The 22,947-nt window shown below is 37.3% G+C and overlaps 1 protein-coding gene across 11 annotated transcripts in view; it reads right to left on the reverse strand.

Moving 5' to 3' along the window:
* Window positions 1–365: 365 nt before the first annotated feature.
* Window positions 366–22,947, reverse strand: part of LOC5564565 (tyrosine-protein kinase Fer) — a 212,270-nt gene continuing 189,688 nt past the window's right edge. For all 11 annotated transcript variants that reach the window (XM_021837843.1, XM_021837842.1, XM_021837839.1 and 8 more), the window contains 5 exons: window positions 4,726–4,923; window positions 4,477–4,653; window positions 4,110–4,413; window positions 1,929–2,057; window positions 366–1,862 (listed from right to left, as the gene is read on the reverse strand). In XM_021837843.1, the coding sequence (XP_021693535.1) occupies window positions 1,534–1,862; window positions 1,929–2,057; window positions 4,110–4,413; window positions 4,477–4,653; window positions 4,726–4,923 (1,137 nt within the window). In that variant the 3' untranslated portion in view covers window positions 366–1,533. The remainder of the gene's footprint in view (window positions 1,863–1,928; window positions 2,058–4,109; window positions 4,414–4,476; window positions 4,654–4,725; window positions 4,924–22,947) is intronic.

Raw genomic sequence — 22,947 nt, forward strand, 5'->3', positions numbered from 1 at the left:
CAGCAACTTCTGGGAGAAGCTTTAAGCAGCTTTTGGGAGAAGCTTTCAGTAGCATCTGGGAGAAACTTTCAGCAGCTTCTGGGAGAAGCGTTCAGCGGCTTCTGGGAGAAACTTTCAGCAACTTCTGGGAGAAGCTTTAAGCAGCTTCTGGGAGAAGCTTTCAGTAGCATCTGGGAGAAGCTTTCAGCAGCTTCTGGGACAGCTTATGTGAGAAAATTTCAGCAGCTTCTGGGAGAAGCTTTCAGCAGCTTCTGAAAGAAGCTTTTCCAGTTTCTAGGAGTAGTTTTTCCACCTTCTGGAACAAGATTTTTCAGGGAGGGATGTGATAACGTCAGCTACGTAAAGATCGAACAAACTTTCGAAAATATTCTTTATAAAATATTTTAGCGTAATATTTAATATTATAATATGTAAATATTACAGTTGCTTTTTGATTTTCCGAAGGATTCTCGTTGGATTCGATTCCAAAACTGCCATAACTTACTAATTGGTTGCATTCGGTAGCAGTCGGCTGTCTGTTCTAAAAGTGTCGGATGTATAAGGATAGATAGAGAGTATTACGTTTAAACATTTTTTTTCTGCATGTAAAACCGTTGAATACGCGTTCCTCAATCCACCGGCAGAAGGCGCGCTTCGGCTTCCACAGTTGGAACTTTGAGTAGATAGATGGCAGAAATGCATTCGTAAGAAAAAACGGAACCGCTCTCTCGCCGGTGGAACGGTTAGGAGAAACCTTTTGTTTTTAAGCTTTTATGAGAGTTAATTCCCCGATGGTTGGGATTTTGAGTTTTTGAATGTTTCAAATATGATAATCCCCTAGATTTCAAATAAGCCTGGCATTTAAAAGAAAACTTACAACGAAGCCATTCTTGCGCGTTCATTTCCTAGCATAAGCGTTTGAGTGTCTGTATGTGTGTGATGCTCATTTTTTGAGTTACTTCTACGATATACTTTTAGATAAATTCAGATATAAACTGCTTAATAAGCTAACGTCTTAACTAATTTTGATAAAATCTTGTCACATCACAAAACATGTTCCCTTCTTCTCAGTTTCAACTCAACCGTCGACCTTCACTATTACTAACTAACAATCACTTCCTCGGTCCCGTCTTGGGATTTCTCAGTTTTTTTTGGCCACATTCATCGCAGTCATTCCATCTCCCTATAAAGGACACCTAAACTTGACCCTAACGTAAATCTTTACCTAGCTACTAAACAAATCTCTCCCATTTCGACTCGTCCGTATAATTCCTTGTCTTGTGCAATCGTTCGTTGTCCCGAGTAAAAGCAGCAACTCAAAAAGTAACTTCTCTAAACTATGAATTATACAGAAATAAATTAAAACAACGAGAACCATCATGCCTTGGCCGTCACCGCCATGGCCACCGATGAGCAAAAGTATACCTTCCGGCGCGGATGCCTCTTAGCAGAAGAGTCCGCGACCTGCGCAGGTTTGGCGCCCCTGCTGCAAGAAAGACATCGCTGCTTGGACCGCTTAGTAACTGCTGATGCTGCAGTGGGCGGGGTCCTTTGCTAGTCCTTGGCACACAACATCAGGGCGTCCACCACGGTGAAGATCTCGTCAAAGTGGGGCCGATTCTCCGGTTCGTACGACCAGCACTTGAGCATCAGGCGGTACATCTCCGGCGGGGTATTCTCCGGGGCGGGCATTCGGTAGCCTTCGTCGATACGCTCGCGAGCCCTCGAATTGCTAAGTCCCGAGTAGGGCGTGTCTCCTCGGCTGAAGATCTCCCACACCAGGATGCCGTAGGACCACACGTCGCACAGGGAGGTGTACTTGCCGAAGTTGAGCGCTTCCGGGGCGGTCCACTTGATGGGGATCTGCTTCATGCCGCCGGATACTGCGGAATAAAAATAACGGCAAATTAAAGATGAATTAAAGGGGTAAAAGCGATCCAGTAACTCACCGATATACTCCTCTTCCTCGCGGGACATTCCAAAGTCGGAGATTTTGACGATGTTCTCGTTACCGATCAAGCAATTCCGGGCCGCTAGGTCTCGGTGAATGCAGTTCTTTGATTCTAGGTAGCGCATTCCTGAAAATATAACAAATTTAGATTAAGAAATCGCAATTGAAATCGCAATTGATACCGCAATTGATAGCACAATTAATATCACAATTGATAACGCAATTATTATCGCAATAGATGTCGCAATTGATATGGCACTGATATCGCTATCGATATTTCCATCGAATTAACAATGGAAATAGCAAACAAAAACGTAATCGAAATCGAATCGAAATCGAATCGAAATCGAATCGAAATCGAATCGAAATCGAATCGAAATCGAATCGAAATCGAATCGAAATCGAATCGAAATCGAATCGAAATCGAATCGAAATCGAATCGAAATCGAATCGAAATCGAATCGAAATCGAATCGAAATCGAATCGAAATCGAATCGAAATCGAATCGAAATCGAATCGAAATCGAATCGAAATCGAATCGAAATCGAATCGAAATCGAATCGAAATCGAATCGAAATCGAATCGAAATCGAATCGAAATCGAATCGAAATCGAATCGAAATCGAATCGAAATCGAATCGAAATCGAATCGAAATCGAATCGAAATCGAATCGAAATCGAATCGAAATCGAATCGAAATCGAATCGAAATCGAATCGAAATCGAATCGAAATCGAATCGAAATCGAATCGAAATCGAATCGAAATCGAATCGAAATCGAATCGAAATCGAATCGAAATCGAATCGAAATCGAATCGAAATCGAATCGAAATCGAATCGAAATCGAATCGAAATCGAATCGAAATCGAATCGAAATCGAATCGAAATCGAATCGAAATCGAATCGAAATCGAATCGAAATCGAATCGAAATCGAATCGAAATCGAATCGAAATCGAATCGAAATCGAATCGAAATCGAATCGAAATCGAATCGAAATCGAATCGAAATCGAATCGAAATCGAATCGAAATCGAATCGAAATCGAATCGAAATCGAATCGAAATGGAATCAGAAATAAAGAGCTTTCTGAAGAAAGCTTTTTCTGTTTCTGGAAGAAGCTTTCGTAGCTTCTCCTCCTTTTTCAGCTTCTAGGTGAAGCTTTTCCAGCTTCTATGAGAATCTTTTCCAGCTTCTAGGACAAGCTTTTGCAGCTTCTTGGAGAAGCTCTTCCAGCTTCTATGAGAAGCTTTACCAGCTTCTTGGAGAAGCTTTTCCAACTTCTAACAAAAGCTTCTTCAGCTTCTCGGCGAAGATTTTCCAGCTTCCTAGCAAAGCTTTTCCAGCTTCTGGGAGAAGCTTTTCCAGCTTCTGGGAGAAGCTTTTCCAGCTTCTGGGAGAAACTTTTCCAGCTTCTGGGAGAAGCTTTTCCAGCTTCTGGGAGAAGCTTTTCTAGCTTCTGGGAGAAGCTTTTCCAGCTTCTGGGAGAAGCTTTTCCAGCTTCTGGGAGAAGATTTTCCAGCTTCTGGGAGAAGCTTTTCCAGCTTCTGGGAGAAGCTTTTCCAGCTTCTAGGAGAAGATTTTCCAGCTTCTAAGAGAAGCTTTTCCAGCTTCTAGGAGAAGCTTTTCCAGCTTCTAAGAGAAGCTTTTCTAGCTTCTAGGAGATGCATTTCCAGCTTCTAGGAGAAGCTTTTCCCAGCTTCTAGGAGAAGCTTTTTCAGCTTCTGGGAGATGCTTTTCCAGCTTCTAGGAGAAGCTTTTCCAGCTTCTGGGAGAAGCTTTCCCAGCTTCTAGGAGAAGCTTTTCCAGCTTCTAGGAGAATCTTTTTCAGCTTCTCGGAGAAGCTTTTCCGGCTTCTAAGAGAAGCTTTCTTAAGCTTCTGGAATTCCCAGGATTTTGAGAGAAGCTTTCCTAGGCTTCCCCAGGCTACAGAGAGAAACTTTCCCAAGTTTCTGAGAGGAGCTTTCCAAGCTTCTGATAGAAGCTTTCTAAAGCTTCTGGCATAAGCTTTCCCGAGCTTCTGGGACAAGCTTTATCGAGCTTCTGGGACAAGCTTTATCAAGCTTCTAGGAGAAGTTTCCGCAGTGCAGAGCTGCTACCGCAGCTTATGGAAGAAGCCTTCTAGCTTATTGAATAAGCTTTCCCCAAACTAGTGTTTTCCACCCTACATCCCCAAATACTAACCTGCCGCCGCATCGCGGCACATAGCCATCAGCTGTTTCTGCGTCATGGTCGCCGCATTCTTCCGCAGGAACATCAGCAGCGACCCGCCGGACACCAGCTCCATCACGATCATGATCGGTTGCTTCTGCACGCAGATCCCGATCAACTTGACGATGTTCGGGTGGTCGTACTGCTTGAGGATGCGGCCCTCCTGCAGGAACTTCCGCTTCTGCTCCTCGGGCAGCGTCATCCGGCAGGTTTTTACCGCCACCAGCGTGTTCTTGGTGGATTTGAGCTTCGCTTTGTACACGTCGCCGAAGTTGCCCTGGAAAGAGGTAGAAGATCGTTAGAAATGGTTCATAGATGTAAGGCCACGTTGTTAGCTTACCCTTCCGATCTTATCTAACAGTATCACATCGTCATTGCTCAGCTCCCATCGTTCCCTTAATACTGGCTTGCGGAGGACCGCTCCGGAACGTCCTGTAACCGGCAGCTCCGACTGGTACTGGTGCAGGATCAACTCCTGTATACTGGGAAACGCTGGACCTTCAAAACGGTAGTGGCCCTGGAATATCCCAAAAACGAGTTTTCATAGAATACTTCGTCGAAGTTTAAGGACTTGCCCAGAAGAACTCACCTCGGCCGTAGTCTGCACGATGAAGTGCTTGTGTCCGTTCCAGCAGACACTGAGCACGGTTTGGCTCTCGTCGTTGCGGGTCGTTTCCCGCACCAGGAAGTCGCCCTCGTTGCGCAGCAATCGGACCACTTCTTCGCGTGGCAGCACTCCGTGGAACCATTCTTCCTCGTATAGCGGTCGGTTATTGGACAGGGTCATCTGTAGGTAGGGGGCGGTGTCCAAGAGGGCGAGCCGAGAAGAGAAGAAAGGTATGGTGAGTTAGAAGGTATGCTGAGGCGTTGGTAGCAAGGTAATCGTTTCAAGAATTTCTAGAGTTATTGAAAGGGTTGACAGAGAACATCTACTAACAGATAGGAGCGACATGCGTTAATCATGAACTACAAAATTTGATTAATGTTTCATATATCTCTAAGATTGTGCATCATTTATCTAAATCTACTCAATGTGGTACTTTCTAGTCTAGTGAAGCTGTAAAGAAGCGTAAATACACTCGCAATTTGAAAGCAGCTGATGGGTAGCATCCCATCGAAGTCATTAAAGCAAGAACTGTGGATAAGCGTAAAATAAGACAGCGTGGAAACGCAGAGGTGGGTAATATACAGGCTGTGACTTGACTATGGGGATAAACAACGTCATTCCGTGCAACGTGCGAAGCAGGATAGATGCTAAATTTACTACACTTGGTGCCAATATGTATCCACAGACAAATAGACGGCCACACTCTCGTCGTTGCATCGACCGACTTTTAAACGATCGATTCAAATTGGTAGGTTTTCAATTCGCCACCCGTAGCGTTCGCATCGTTTTTGTTCGTGTTTGACGTTTACACACTACCGCCACCTGATTGGCCATAAGTCAAAAAACAGTGATTTCACCATTAGGCGTGCTTGTACTCGCGACTATGATTTTGGTTGCGAGTTGTCCTAAGTGTTACGTCTATTTGTCTACTAAACCACATCGCCTTCCGACGAATGCGGACATATGTACGGCTATAGCCAGCCATCAGGATGCAATGGCCGCAGTGCGGGACTTACGCAGAGTCATGAGAAGAGAGAACGTTGTGTTTGACGTTATTTGAAAAGACCTACTTTTTTTTTCGGAAAAAGATCATTCATTCACCGACCGCCTAATGCCAACCAATGCAACGGATCGTCTTACTGAGATTTTCGATCTAACGCATGCTGCCTAATTATATTTCGGTTCTGCAACAGGAATTATTTGGCAGCGAAATGGTGGATTGTTTAAATCAATAAATCAAGCTCATTGATCATGGCCGACATCAGGTTTTTGATGTTTACCATAATCTTGTCCCGGTCATACTCAATCCCTTGTTATTCATTTTCTTCTACTGAATTAATCATGATTGAATATGCGACTTCAATTTGCAAAAACTTATGTGAAACTATTGCTGAATGCCTGTTTTTTTGCGTCACTTATCCACTAGAACAGAATCTGCTTTTTAGCGTAGTGTTCTAAAAGCACTTCCCAAGTTATTAGTTTGGAACTTTATTTGGCCAAATTGCCATTTTCGCAATCGTATATCGTCTGACAAGCCCGAAGAAACTCAATACCTAAGTACGCCAAGAAAATTTCCTTTAAAAATGTTTCTAATCCGACCAGGAATCGAACTCAGACATTTTAAGCATGTCTTTTCTTTATAGCCACGGATGTTGCCACTAGGCTGATAGAATATTGTTTTTATTGAATAACACGATAGAGTGTGTTCTTGCTACTAGTTCGGTAAATTTTCCCGCTCAAATAACGGCTAAATCATATTTAAACGTATATTTAAAAATGGTCCAAAATCGAACTTTGACACTATTGATCATGTTTAACGTCCACTTAGTCGGCAAAAACGCCACAGATGTACAACTTTTTAACACTGGAGTTGTTCCTATCTGACATTTCGAAAGGGGAACGGACAATAAAATGTACTCAAAACTTAAATTTAAACCAAGAGGTGTAGCAGAACTTCAAAAACCGAAATAAAATGTTTTTGTGGACTAAAACCAACGAAAAAACATTTACAAATAGGGTTCTGAAGCCCTGTCCCAATTTTGGTACCAAATGATTAATTTTAAGCTAAAACACATGTTAACTCAATTTTTAATTGATTTTCGTTGCTTTACGTCCAAAATACATTTTTTTTATGGTTTTTGGGATTAGGTTGGTTTAAACTCAAATCTTGGGTTAATTTTGTTTTCCATGTCCCTTCCGAAATGTCAGATAAAAACAACCCCAGTGTTAAAACTAAAACCCCTGTGGTATTTTTGTCGACATAGTGAACGTCAAACATGATCAAAAGTGTCAAGGTTCATATTTGGAACCATTTTTGAAATTGAATTTTAAATATGTTATAGCCGTTATTTGAGCTGGAAAAATTGCTGCAATAGTTGCAAGAACATGCCCTTTGAATTTTTTTTCAAATAAAAACAAGAATTCATTAAAATTTTAGGATCCAATAGTGTAAACATGTGTTCCTGCCCTAAACTTGAGTGTTTTGTACTGAATTTGGGACAGGACTTGAGGACCCTATTGCAGAGATACATCGAAGAGTTTTTTCAGGTATTACCTCTTGAATTTTCTCAAGAATTACATTCGAAATCGCTGCTGGTTTTATTAATGGAATACTGCAACGATTTTTTTCAGTAATCGCTTTAATTAAATATTCAAGAATTCCCATCCAAAATTTATTCAATATTTTTTGGGTGGTCTCTTCCTTGATTCATCATCAAGATATTCCATTCAAAATTACTACTGGTAAAACTTTCAGGATTCTGACATGAATGTTACGAACAATTCTTGATTAAAAAAACTCAGCAAGTTCTCCAAAAGATTGTCGAAAGGTTCCATTGATTCTCCCAGAAACTCTTTCAGGCATTCCTGATGGACTTCTTCTTCAATCTATACAAGCAACTACTCCAGTTATCGTATTTTATCAGGATTCTAAGGATTCTAAGAATGTTTTTAAAGGAAAACTCTTCAACTCGTCAGGAATGTTGAGATTTGAGATTCATCCAGGAATTATTTTTAGGTTTTCTTCAAGACCTTATGCAACTGAATCTGCTTGATTCAGCATAAAAATCTGAGTATCGTTTTCAGAACTTGCCGTTCTTGTTTATGATTCTGAGTGAACCTAACTGAAAATTCAAGACACAGATCTGAATTAATCTTGTACAGAATTATAAGAAACTCCTGCTCATTATTTGTGCTAAACTCTACTTAGAATTTCTCGCGAGTATTGCTAAGAAGTCTGGACAAATCCTGATTACGTTTTTTTTAGAGCGTTCTATATAAAGTTTCCAGCAAGTCATACTTAAGATTATGAGAAACTATTGTTTGATTTGCTTATAATAAATTGTAAATGGTGATAAGGATTCTGAGCTTACTCTAACCAATATTTTGAGCAAATGCAGATCACGATTTTGAGAGAATCTTGCTAAAAATTATGGGAATTAGGATTCTGAGAAACATCTGTTTAAGTATTGAAAAAAATTCAATTCAAACTTCTGAGTGAATTTTGTTTACGACTCTGTAAGAATCTTACAAACAGTTTAGAAAAAAAAAACTGCTGACTTTTCTTTAATATGAGCTTTTTTTTTCTTTAAGATGATCAAATCCTAATGAGGATTCTGGGAGTATCATGACCAGAATTTAAAATCTACTCTTTTGATGAATCTTTGCTCCGGATTTCGAAAGTTTATGATTCTGAGTCAATAGTTATTAGCCAACTAAAAAACCGTTGATGTAGGAACAGGGGCAGGAGGGCCAGCCACTCTCCATAATCTTGCAGACCCCCGAAATTATTCAGAATATTGAATATGAAATGAAAAAATAGGGGATAGAAACACATTTTTTTTTCAAATGTTCTTGGAGGAATATAATGGAGTAATTAATGGCAAAAGTCCCTCGACCAGCGGGATTCGAACCCACGACCCTCAGCATGCGGATTGGATTACCGAAAAGCTCAATATATATGGCAATATAATTTATTATTTCCAATAGAAATTTCTTAGATAATTCTCAAAATAAAATCGTGTAAGATTCCCTAAAGGTTTTCCAGAAGATAGATTTTTGAATAAAAGGGTCTTAAAGCCCTGTCCCAATTTTAGTGTCAAACACTTAAATTTAGGCCAATAACACATGTTTACTCAATATTTGAATGTGTTTCGTTCGAGTCAAAAAAAAATTGTCTTTGTTTTTTTTTTAGTTTTGTCACACCCTATGGCTCAAACTCAAATTTTGGGTGTATTTTGTTTTCCGTGTCTCTTTCGAAATGTCAGACAGGAACAACCCCAGTGTTAAAACTAAAACCCATGTGGTGTTTTTATCAACTAAGCGAATGTCAAACATGATCAAAAGTGTCAATGTTCATATATGGACCATATTTTTAAATTAAAGTTTAAATATGATATAGCCGTTATTTGAACGGGAAAATTGCTAATGTAGTTGAAGTAACATGCTCTTTCGTATTATTAAATAAAAACAAGATTTTATTGAACATTTCAGGACCCATTACTGATTGATTTTTTCTGAAAATTTCTAAAATGCTGAATGTGTAGAGGTATCTCAGAATAGAACAAAAGAATTCATTAACCCCACTACCGGCAGCTTCTTTTTTTACCGCAAGAAAAAAATTCAAATCGCGATAACTTTTTTGTTTCTCGGTATTTTTGCACAATTTTTTACAAGTTTTCAAAAAACTCTTCTAGTTTGAGGATCTGTGCCGATATTGATGATTGGTTTTAAAGATATTCCAATATTCCTTGGGGGACCGACATTTTCCATACAAAATGTCTTAGGCGGCCATTTTGTTTTACGTCAACTTATCGAAAAAGTAAAATGTGGGCTGTACAATGCTATGTAATAAGGAGCTACTCTGAAAAAATCATACAAATTGGTTAAGAATTCTTAGAGATATCTGAAAAATACGATATCAGGTTTTTTGAAGTTTTCAAGATCTTTATTAGGTCAGCTTGGTACCAGCAACATAAATGCTCATTACTCAAAGACGGCTGCTCCAAATTGCTTCATATTTTCACAACATACTCTCATTAATGTATTGTTCCAAAGAGTGAACATCTGAATACGTTGAAAAATCTGTAGCCTAAGATATATACGTGGGTTATGATTAAGCGTCGGTCCCCCAAGGAATTTGGGAATATCTCTGGATCCAGGTGACTAATGCTCAATATCGACACGGATCTTCAAACTAGAAGAGTTTTTTGAGAACTTGTGAAAAAATGGTGCAAAAATACCGAGAAATAAAAAAGTTATCGCGATTTGAATTTTTTCCTGCGGTAAAAAATGAAGCTGCCGGTAGAGGGGTTAAAAATATCACGGAAAAATGTGGAAGATGTGTTAAAAGAATTCCTAGCGGTATTTTAAAAGGAATTTCTGAAGAAACTGTTGAAGAAATTCTTCGGAGAAACTGAGAATATTAAACTCATTAACAAGTAACGTTGTCCATATTAAAAATTGAAATCTAGCAATACCGCTAAATGTACAAAGCGATTTAAGACACATTTACATCCAAAAAGTTGAAATTTAGCGTGACAAAATGTGTGTACCGTAAAACGGGGTAACTTTGATAATGCAGGTAACTTTGACAGTGCGGAACCCACCACGCACTAAACGAAATAAGATAATATCTGTTAATCAGTTAAGCAAAACGATTGCAGAAGTAAAGAATATTAAAAAGACACTGCATGTCATAGCTATTTTCATTTGAATCGAGAACTTTTGAGACCTTATATACAAATATTAAAAATTGATGCAACTTTAGCAATTTCGAAACGTTTACGAACAACCTGTTCTACAGTCACTATTTGAAATAGTTTTGAATAGTTCGTCACTTATATTTGACAGCTTAATCATTATAGAACTTGAATATGGTCTTAAATCTCTTAGCACAAACAAGACAAACTAAGACTTTGTAATCTAAGTCAGAAATTTCCATATAACGATAAGCGCCTCGAGGTATGCAATGCCCTATAAATGTTCGTAATTCATACAATTTAGTTCGACTTACGCTCCATTATCAAAGTGACCCCAAAACAGAAACCGACTTTCGATTATATGAAAAATTATATATCCATTCAAAACAAATCTTCTGGCAATCTATCAACTGCAATCAATAGCTAAGGTGCCAGTACTTGTTTTAAAAATTTAAATTATAATTCTTTGAAACAGTATGCATAAATATTCAAGTTTTCTTCGAAAAAACTATTAATGTTACCCCGTTTTACGGTACCATCTCTTATGGATTATGGATTATGTACAGTTATGTTCAAAATAATAGTATTTTTTTTTCTTGGCATTAGTGTCCCCACTGGGACAGAGCTACTCAGCGTAGTGTTCTAATGAGCACTTCCACAGTTATTAACTGAGAGCTTTCGTTGACTAAGTTACCATTTTTGCATTTGTATATCGTGTGGCAGGTACGATGATACTCTATGCCCTGGGAAGTCAGGGAAACTTCCATTACGAAAAGATCCTGGACCGACCGGGAATCGAACCCAGACACCTTCAGCATGGCTTTGGCTTGGTAGCCGTGGACTCTAACCACTCGGCTAAGGAAGGCCCCAAAATAATAGTAATGAAAGTTGATTTTCATACAAAATGCTCAACTTTGGTATGCTGTAACTTTGTTTTCTTATTAGTAATCGGCAAGAAATTTCGTCAGAGAACTAAAAAATATACTTAATCTTATTATGAAATTTTTCACACTACCGTCTAAAAAGTTAAGCACCAGGTGAAATCGCTCAAAATAATAGAGTTTTAATGAATTAAATGTTTGATGAATTGTGAGGTTTTGAATTTTTCTTTTCTCATCGTTTCAGCAATTCCCTCTCAGACTATAAATGTACAAACAAGCCCATATATAAACAAAATTGTTGCTGCACAAAAAAAAACTACTATTATTTTGAGCGATTTCACCGTTTTAGCCGGCAATGAGAATTTTGTGATAATGAAATTGAGTATATTTGCCAAAAAATCATGCTCATTGCTCAGAAGAAAACAAAGTTACAGCATGCCAAAGTTGAGCATTTTGTATGAAAATAAGCTTTTACTACTATTATTCTGAACACAACTGTAGCTATCTTAACTTACGATTCTTAAGTATATTTTAATTGATTTGGTTCTTAATTAGGTCAAAATGTGTGCAAGTTAAGGTCTTCCAAGAATTCCTTTGATTTTTGGCATATGATTCTTCAAGAACAAATGATCTTTTAAAAAATATGAAGTACAAGAATATCTTACAGTTCTGAAACCTAGAAAACTTTTATTTTGAAGAATCGTTTTTATCGCCAAAATCCCCGTTTTGGTTACTGAGTAAGTGAAACAAATGGTCCAGTTTATCCAAAAACTTTCTGGGAAAAATACCTACAATCTTTTATTACATTAGTAAAAGCAATCTTTCGCAGGATTTTTAAATGGTACATACCCATAACCATCTATATAAGTATACGGAGTATTATATGGAAAGTACCGATGTTCTTGGTTTTCCAAGGACTTCACACGCTCTGTCTGTACCAGCAGATTATAAACATCAAATGTGCATCGGATTTTTTATCGCTGGTGTTCAGCATTCGGTCCATACTGTCATAATCGGAAGGTTTTAAAATATTCCATCGGTGATTTTTTTTTCGATACATTTTGTATGGACTGATTTGGTTCACAAAACGGGATTTCTATAGATTAGTAGTAGTAGTACATAGTAGTATGTAAAATAGACAAAAAGTGACAAAAATCAAAATTGCCCGGTAAAATATTTAAAAACCTCCCGATTATGGAAATATGGACCGAATACTAATCTCTAGCGAGAAAAAAATCCGATGTACATTCGATTTTTATAATCTCCTGGTTCAGACAAAGCATGCTTCATGGAACATAGACCTAAGGATCTACATCTAAAAGCGTAAGCAGTCGTATATTAATGCTTTTTAATAATAGCATAAACTTTAAGCATAAAGACCCAAGTGAAAATATAGCAAATGTCCAAAATGAAAAAAGAAGAATTGCCCTTGAAATCAATAAATCGAATATAATAAAAACACAGTGCCTTTTTATTTTGCAAGTAAATGTGTTTTTATTTTCTTTTTTCGATTTGCCAATTTCACCATTAAAGAAATCTACTTTTGACATTTTCTCCATTTTTACTTCATATAATTTAAAGGAGTACCGAAAAATCGGGTGTAATTGATCAGAATGGTGAAATTGATCATCGTATCACACGATTTTATTTATGCGAAGTGGAGCACAAATATCAATGTAAGCTGAAGTAAATGAACGTTGTTTGTCGTAACTATTGTCGAATTGTGTGTTGTTAAGTGTTTTGTGTTGAAGAATGTTTATTACTATGAAAATAATGTAAAATTTCAAAATCATGCACGGTACAGTATTGACAAACACCTATAAACTTCTATTTCTAAGCAAGGATTTAAACATGGTATAAACCTGAAAGTTTGTGAGGATGCTTGAGATATATCTGCAAACCAGATTTCATCAGCAAAACTCGTACCAATTATCTCAAATGGTTGAAATAATTGAATTTCTGTTAGATATCCTTGATTTCCTTAGGAAATTGCATACATTTAGACGTTTTCCGCGTAATTTTTGAAATTTAACTATTCGTTATTTATATAAATATTGCATTGTTAAGATTTTGACAAGCATATTCTGATTCAGGGTGCTCAAATTTATCATGTAGAGTTGTTTTGAAAACTAACAATAATGGCATTGACAAGTGATCAATTTCACCCCGAAATGAGATGCCCTGATGTTTATTTTAGAGATATTTGTTAACACTAAAATGACATTTGTTAGAAAAATTCGGTTTATGAGTCGATGAGACTCACCTTAGTACTTGTTTTCCTGCATTTAGTTGTTTGGAATTGTTAACATTATAGAAAATAGACTAGAAAAACCGTGAAAAATGATCAATTTCACCCGAAATTACGGTATTGCATTTGTGCTCATCTTGCATTCAAAAAAATCTGCACTTCAAAAAATTATATAATTTTTCCAAATAATTTAAAGCGAACTAAAATACCACTACGAAGAGTGCAATTTTGCCAAAATTCAGGGAAATATCTAAAACTAGTTATGCATAACAATAAATTACTTAAAAATTTTGTTCACAAATGTCATGTTAAGGTTGCCTCATACCGTTCTATGGGTCTATTTACCGTGCATCTAGTTTTACTCATGATTTAATTTGAAGAAACATTGTTGAGCAATTATGTTGCTAGTAGTGTGTGCACTTATTTTCAAGGGTATTCAAATCTTAATTTACAATAAGAGCCAAAGAAAGTTGAAAAAACGGCAAAATAATTTTTAATTAAAAACGTCATAGGAGGTTTAACTGTATTGTCCAACCCATTTCATATTCGCTTAAAAACTGAATATTCCCAGACAACCAAAATGTACGTATAACGAAATCACCTGGAGGCTTTGTATGTGCAAAAATTCACTTATAAGTAGTCACGGAAAGGCCTTCTACGTACAAAAGTGGAGGCGATATGCGTGTATGTATTATGTGATGAATAATAACATACAATGCGAGTGAATAAATATTCTAACGAACTAACCTGCGATGTTATGCGACTTAACTTATGATAACAAATGTTGATTTGACAGCTGCTACGAATTGATGCGACTTACTTTGTAGGAGTGTACGGGACGATACAAAATGTACAAATGAACTCAGAAAAGATGTGTTTTATGCGAGGAAACTCATCAATCTGACGAGTTTATCCACGGTGTTTTGCGGGTTTGATGTAATTAGTATGAATAAACGAGTTGTAACGTGAACTTTCATGCGATTCCTGGTTGTCTGGGTAAAGTGGTTAAATCATGACATAACAATTAATCCAGCATTATAATTATAAAAGGTATCCATTCACCGTGCATTTATGATTTCACTGGATAATACTTATTTATTTATTTCGTCAATCATTTGTAGATTACATAGTTACATAGTTTCTTATATTTTAAGATTTCCTAGTGAGTTAAAATATGATTTCAATTTGGTCCGGAGCATACTTAGATCAATTATTTCACAGTGCTCATTGTAAACAGACATCATTTGATTTAGAGGACTAAATTTGGCGTAGTTTGTACGATAACGATCTAAAGTAAACAAATTTCTGTGACGCAATTGTCGATTAGGAGCATAAAAGGTTAATTTGGATAATAGCTTTGTTGAGTCAATACGTTGTGAAACGATATCGTTAACAAATGCGACCATGGCATATTCTCGTCGCTGTTGTAATGTCTGAATGTTTATCAACATGCATCGTGCTTTATATGACGGAAGAGGAAATACAGTCCATCCTAATTTGCGGAGTGCGTATAGTAAAAACTGCTTTTGAATCGACTCTATTCGTTCTTCATGTGATTTCAAATATGGGGACCAGACAACACTACAATACTCTAATATGGATCTCACATAAGCAACGTAAAGGGTTTTGATCGTATAAGGGTCTTGAAAATGATATCCGAAACGTTTTATGAAGTTAAGCATATTGCCCGCTTTATGAGTTATTGTGTTGTAATGTTCAACGAACGTTAATCTGGAATCCAAAATTACTCCTAGATCTCTAATTTTATCACATTTTTTAACATGTTGGTTTCCTAACCTTATTGTTAAATTCGGAGTGTTTCGTTTTCTGCTATAAGTTATTACATTACATTTTTCAACATTCAACTTCAATAAACTTTTAAAACACCAGGTATTAAATAAAAGTATTTCATTATGAAATGTTTCATAATCGTCGTCTTTCTTGATTTCTAAAAACAATTTCATGTCATCTGCATATATAAGAATCCGTATTTTTTTAAGAATAAAAGATACGTCGTTAACATATAAAATAAAAAGGAGAGGTCCTAAGTGGGAGCCTTGAGGAACACCTGATGTGACTTGAATTGGTTTGGATTTTTTGTCATTAAATCTTACTATTTGCTGCCGATCAGTTAGATATGATTCAATCCAGTTGAGAAGCTTTTTCTCGATACCTATTTTACTCAGTTTGAAAATTAACATTGAAATGTCAAGTCTATCAAATGCTTCACTAAAATCAGTGTAGAGAGCCTCTACGTGATTACCTTCATCCATTGCCATTAGGGAACAATCAACAAACTCCAGGAGGTTTGTAGTAGTTGAACGGCCTTTAAAGAAGCCATGTTGTGAATTAGTTATTCTGTGTTTAATTTGACCAAAAATACATTTGTTAATAATTGATTCGAACAGTTTAGGAATGCATGAAATGATGGCAATCCCACGATAGTTCCTGATATCAGATTTTTCGCCTGATTTGTAAATAGGTACCAAGAAAGACTTTTTCCATTCCTTTGGAAGTTCACCAGATTCAAGTGACATATTGAAAAGCCAGAATAGTGGAGTTGTAAGTTCTACCGCTATTTTTTTTATAAATACTGGTGGGATTCCATCTGGTCCTGATCCTTTAGCATCTAAATCATTCAGACCTGTCGTAATGTCTTGAACATGAATTTGATTTACTCCAACATCCCTCGAAATCTCCGGAAGGTATGAAAAATATCCAAAATCACGATCATTATCAGAGAAGTTCGTATAAGTTTCTTGAAAAAAAAGTTGCAAAAAGGTTACAAATATCTTCTGAGTTATTTCCTTCTTTGTCGTCTAATGTCATTTTTTATGGGAAATTGTTTGAATTGTTTGATTCCACTGAAACACAATAGAAAAATCTAATTTGCATAAAACGATAGGCTCGAATGATGAAATACATCTTACTAATAGTATCTACAGCGAAAACTTGTTGAAATGATACTCTTACGTTAAAATGAAATATGTGTCTTTACTAAGAGTGTTAAAACATCTTATAATTGAACAGAATTCATCACATGATTTTGTCTACATAACTAATTTTTCCGCAATGCATTGTGGCAAAAACTACCTTATTTCATTAGTTTTATCTTATTTTGCCAACAAAAACAATAATTTGTAAAAGTTGTATGGATATTATGTATATGTGCACGGTGAATGAAGGCCGCACGGTGACTGGTGACTTAACGGTATACCGGTTTATGGACAAAAGGTCGAAAGACAAAAGGTCGAAAGGACAAAAGGTCGAAAACGATTTGCATGGTGGGAAATTTTTCCTTCTTTGAAAAAAGATTTTCGATCTTTTGTCCCTTCTTTTTTGTTCTTCGACCTTTTGTCCTTTCGACCTTTTGTCTTTCGACCTTTTGTCCTTTCGACCTTTTGTCTTTCGACCTTTTGTCATAGATTCTACAATTAAAATGAAATATTGAAAATCAAAGTCTACGGATGCTCTTGATCCTCCAAGGACTCCATGGGATATACACCATAGGATCTACGAGTGTGAGCAGCTGTATATTGATATTTTTTTATTATGACAAAGCCTCTAAACCCCGAGTAAACGTAGCATTCATCAGCTACAACTTTGCCGAAGACCGTTTTCAAATCGGACGCCTCAGTAATTAGTTATTGATTTATATCCAGTCACAAATTTTTCAGCAGTGCTTATTTAACTTCTGAACAGGCAACATTGCTGCACCTGGCGCGAAAGATAGCACGCACAAATCATGGCTACTATGTTTTACTGCATATATCCAGTGATGCCTGCAGAGCAGCCCAAAAATTATAGCCAAAGTTTTACAACTCATTCAAAAATCAATAACTAATTACTGGGGCGTCCGATGTAAAAACGTTGTTCGGCAAAGTTGTAGCTGATTATTGTATAGCACAGTATCAACTAAGTTCTAATCTCCAAGAGCACATGGGCAAACACTATGACCGATTGAATGATTTGGTTGCTTTTCCCATAGTAATTCCCATATAAACTTTAAAGGGCTTGTGCAATCTCAGTTTTCATCCAAATGAGCTCAAATTTTGGGAGAACACTCACAATTTGATCTACAATCGAATGAGCGGTGTGGAGCAAAAACGATTTTTTGAACCACTCTATTGGTCATATTTGCTGATGCTGGATTCCGCATAATAGAGCGCTATACGCATTTCATTTTTTCCAAAATTTTGACATTTAACAGCATTGATCTCGGTCCTTCCAGAAATCCGACAAATTTAGGCTTTAGGATCTACAAGATTAACTAGTGATATATTGATAGTTTCGAAATATTGCATCCATCTTCAGAGTAAAACATTGAATGATAAGCAGTGCCATTTGACCTCAGCATAATAACATGAGCGTACTCGACGTGTACCGCTTATCAATCAATCAGTTATTACGGTGGTTGATCTTGTAGACAGGGTTGGTAACCATCGGTTTCATCACTGACCGATGACGAAAAATTGAGAAAAATATTCAGTGCGTAAGAGATCGTCATTTTCTTTGTCTTCAATGACTGGCAAGGAGACCACGACGAAACAAAGCCGCAAAAAGTCCACGAGTAATATTTTTCGTCACTCTTCCCGTCACCCCTCCGCATTGAACCAACATAAGCTTCTAATCACCGAGCGCACAATTGCAGGCAAAGAGAGTCTGAGCTACAAACTACTAGTCAACAAGGTGTCTTGTGTTAGCAATTGGGCAAGCACAAATTCAGGACGTTGTGTTAGCCATGCCGGTAAGCGCGTGCTACTGATAATCTAAAGGTTTTTTGTTCAACTCCGGAAGCGCGCAGAATTTTTTTTTGCGAGTTCCTTTTTTGGTCGGCCTTCCTATTGGCACCGATAAGTTGTCTGCCTTTCCATTCAAGCTGAACATGTTCAACAAAAACACATACAGAGAGAAACGGCAAAGATTTTTCGTCGCGACGAGGTGCTTGGTTGCTGGTAGTTGGGCGTCTAAGTTTGCGCTGAGCTGAGGTAGTGACGAAAACTTTTTATTTTTCGTCACCGTCACTGACAGTCTGTCGAATCCGGTGACTAATAACAACCCTGCTTGTAGATCTTATGGACTGTATTTCCAGAAGTTCTTGGATGATCTAGAACTTCCATTGTATTCACCAAGATTCGCAGTTACATTTCTGACCATGTACCAAATTAAAAATTCTTTAATATGCAACAATTATTCTTGTCTATTCGAACAACTATATTTCAGGAAGTTTTTCGATGAGTTGGGATTCTAATCTTACTTCCTGGCGTTTCGTTCCAACTGAGCCAGAGCCTGCAGAGCCAGACAATTTCCAAGATCAACGATGAAGACACAGTGCGCATCGTACCTTCGTGCTGTGCGTACACGAATTCTCTCTGCTCTTGGAAGTTTTCTTAAAAACTACCTAAAGCAATAAAACAGTACTTTTCAGTGCTACAAAAACAGTACTTTTCAGTGCTAAAATTAAAAACGGTACTTTTCAGTGCTACTAAAACAGTACTTTTCAGTACTATTTTTTCTACTATTGAGCCCTTTACGATCCTTGTTTGGACCCGTGCCTTCGATTTTTCGTTGGACCCGTTGGCGAAAGCTAGCGGTGGTAATCCTTCTTGGACACCGTCTTGGGCAAAAACCTTTCGAAGGTCACGTCTTCTTTCGTTTATTAATTAAACATGGTATCAACAACAAACAAAAGGAAGGGTGAATCTCTGAATTCACTACTTCCTTCCAAAAAAGTGGGTTTTAAAACTGTCACTACACGTGGCAAGAATGGAAGAAAGGACGTTTCCCCGGAATGCCAACTTTCTTCCAAGGGTGAAATGAATAATTGTATCGAAATGAGCAATCAGTTCGATGCTCTAGACAAATTTTCCGAACACCAAATCGAAGCAGCCTCTAGCCCAGGCTCTTTGATTCAAGTGAGGAAGCAAAGAGTGCCGCCTATCGTGGTCAGTTGTTCCGAATTTGGGGGATTTAGGCAGGAGATCTTGAACTCCATTAGGGGAATCAAGGTTTCCTTCCAAATCGCAAAGAGAGGAGACTGTCGCGTTTTGCCGGAAACTCTTAAAGATCGTGAGCTTCTTCTCAAACATCTTGAAGAGAAGAAGCACAAATTTTTTACTTATGACGACAAAACTGAACGTTTGTTCAAAGTCGTCTTGAAAGGTCTCTCAAGTGACTATAAATCACCTGAAGAGATCAAAAATGGAATAAATGATTTACTTGGATTTTCCCCAGTCCAAGTAATCGTTATGAAAAAGAGAACCCAATCTGGCATTGTTCGGAAAGGGCTTTCTCAAGAATTTTATTTAGTTCACTTTAACAAAAAAGAACTAAATAATATTAAAGCTTTAGAAAAAGCAAAACTTTTGTTTGATGTCCGTGTGACATGGGAACATTTCCAGAAACCTGGAGGAAATTACCAGAACCCCACTCAGTGCCGTCGGTGCCAAAAGTGGGGTCATGGTACAAAAAATTGTCGCATGGATGCTAAATGCATGATTTGCGGAGGTTCTTCTCACGCCAAAGACGTCTGTCCAGTGAAGGAAGATACCACCAAATTCATATGTTGTAATTGCGGGGCTAACCATAAGTCCAATTTTTGGAATTGTCCTTCACGCAAAAAGGTCATTGAGGCTCGTGCCAGGCAGATGAAAGATAATATCCGTTACAATAACGGTCGTTTCCGAAATTTGCCTGGTAGAGTACCGAACAATGCTCATTTTTCAGTTAACGATCGCTTGATCATGAATCATACCCATCAGGAAGATCATAATCATGCTCATTCACAAACTAATTTTAATCCGTCGGGTAGCCGTTCGAATCCTTCTATTTCGAATGTATCTACCCACGGTAAATCCTTTGCCGATATCGTAGCAGGAAATTCGAACTCCTCCCCTGTTCGATCCATGGGTACCCATTCTACTTGTTTCAAATCAAATGGAAAAAACCCTACCGCCACAGGTAACTCCGCTTCTTCGTCTACCGGAAATTCCAATGGGAAATCACATGACATGTCTGCCTCTGATTTTAATTTTCTAACTGAACAATTGAATCTAATGATTGATGCAATGTTCAAAGCCACCACTATGACTGAAGCAGTCCAAGTAGGTGTAAAATTTACAAATCAAATTGTTATTGGATTACGTTTTTCTAATGGATCCAAATAATAATTTAAATATTTTGAATTGGAATGCTCGTTCTCTGAATGGTAAAGAGGACGAGCTGTTTAATTTTCTTACGGTTAATAACGTGCATATAGCAGTTATTACCGAAACTTATTTAAAACCTGGATCTAAACTCAAAAGAGATCCTAACTTTTTTGTTTATCGTAATGATCGACTTGATGGGGCATGTGGGGGAGTTGCAATCATCATTCATAGGCGTATAAAACATCAACTGTTTTCATCATTTGAAACTAAAGTTTTTGAAACTTTAGGTGTTTCTGTTGAAACACAGTTTGGTAAATATACTTTCATAGCTGCCTATTTGCCTTTTCAATGCTCTGGGCAGCAAGTTAATTTGCTCCAAACTGACTTGCGTAAATTGACTCGCAATAAGTCAAAATTTTTTGTCATTGGTGACTTTAATGCCAAACATCGGTCATGGAATAATTCTCAAAGTAATTCCAACGGCAGAATTTTATTTGATGAGTGCTCTTCAGGATATTTCTCAATTCAATACCCTGATAGCCCCACATGTTTTTCCTCTTCAAGAAATCCATCTACGATTGATTTGGTCTTAACCGACTCTAGTCATCTTTGTAGCCAACTGATTACTCATGCTGATTTTGATTCTGATCATGTCCCTGTTACATTTCAAATATCCCAAGAAGCGATTCTCAATCCTATCAGCTCCACTTTCAATTATTTACGAGCCGACTGGAATATATATAAAACGTATGTTGACTCCAATCTTGATGTTAACATTTCTTTAGAAACTAAACTTGATATTGACAATGCTCTTGAAACTTTAACAAATTCCATTGTTGAAGCCCGGAGCATTGCAATTCCAAAATGTGAAGTAAAATTTGAATCCATGATTATAGACGATGATCTTAAACTCTTGATCCGTCTTAAAAACGTGAGGAGAAGGCAATTTCAACGCACTCGCGATCCTGCTATGAAAATTATATGGCAGGATTTGCAGAAAGAAATCAAGAAACGTTTTGCTCAATTAAGAAACAAAAATTTTGAAAATAAAATTTCTCAATTGGACCCTGGCTCTAAGCCCTTTTGGAAATTATCTAAAATCTTGAAAAAACCTCAGAAGCCTATACCGGCATTGAAAGAGGAAAACAAATTATTACTAACTAATTGCGAAAAAGCTCAAAAACTTGCTATGCAGTTTGAAAGTGCGCACAATTTTAATTTAGGACTTACTAGTCCAATTGAAAATGAAGTTACTCAGGAGTTCGAAAATATTCTCAATCAAGAGAACGTTTTCGAAAATGCCTGGGAGACTGATTTGGAAGAAGTGAGAACTATTATTAAAAAATTCAAAAATATGAAAGCTCCTGGCGATGATGGAATTTTCTACATCCTCATCAAGAAACTTCCAGAAAGTAGCTTATCATTTTTAGTTGATATATTCAACAAATGTTTTCAATTAGCATATTTTCCTGACAAATGGAAAAATGCTAAGGTTGTTCCAATTTTAAAACCAGACAAAAATCCTGCAGAAGCTTCTAGCTATCGTCCAATCAGTTTGCTTTCCTCCATCAGTAAACTTTTTGAAAAGGTTATTTTGAACAGAATGATGGACCACATCAACGAAAATTCAATTTTTGCCAATGAACAGTTCGGATTCCGCCATGGACATTCGACCACTCATCAACTTTTACGTGTAACAAATTTGATCCGTTCCAACAAATCTGAAGGCTATTCTACTGGTCTTGCTCTTCTAGACATAGAAAAAGCATTCGACAGTGTTTGGCATGAAGGTTTGATTGTAAAATTAAAAAACTTTAATTTTCCCACATACATTGTTAGAATAATTCAAAGTTATCTGTCAAATCGTACACTTCAGGTTAATTATCAGAACTCCAGATCTGAAAGACTTCCTGTAAGAGCTGGTGTTCCTCAAGGCAGCATTTTGGGACCAATATTATACAATATTTTCACATCTGACTTACCTGAGTTACCTCAGGGATGTCAAAAATCTTTGTTTGCGGATGACACAGGCCTCTCCGCCAAAGGTCGAAGCCTGCGTGTCATCTGTAGTCGATTGCAAAAAAGTATGGATATTTTTTCTTCATACTTGCAAAAATGGAAGATTTCTCCTAATGCTTCCAAAACTCAACTAGTAATATTCCCACATAAACCAAAAGCTCTTTATTTGAAACCTTCAAGTAGACATGTTGTCACGATGAGAGGGGTTC

This window comes from Aedes aegypti, chromosome 1 (genome assembly GCF_002204515.2).
Source record: "Aedes aegypti strain LVP_AGWG chromosome 1, AaegL5.0 Primary Assembly, whole genome shotgun sequence".
Classification (NCBI taxonomy): Eukaryota; Metazoa; Arthropoda; class Insecta; order Diptera; family Culicidae; genus Aedes; species Aedes aegypti.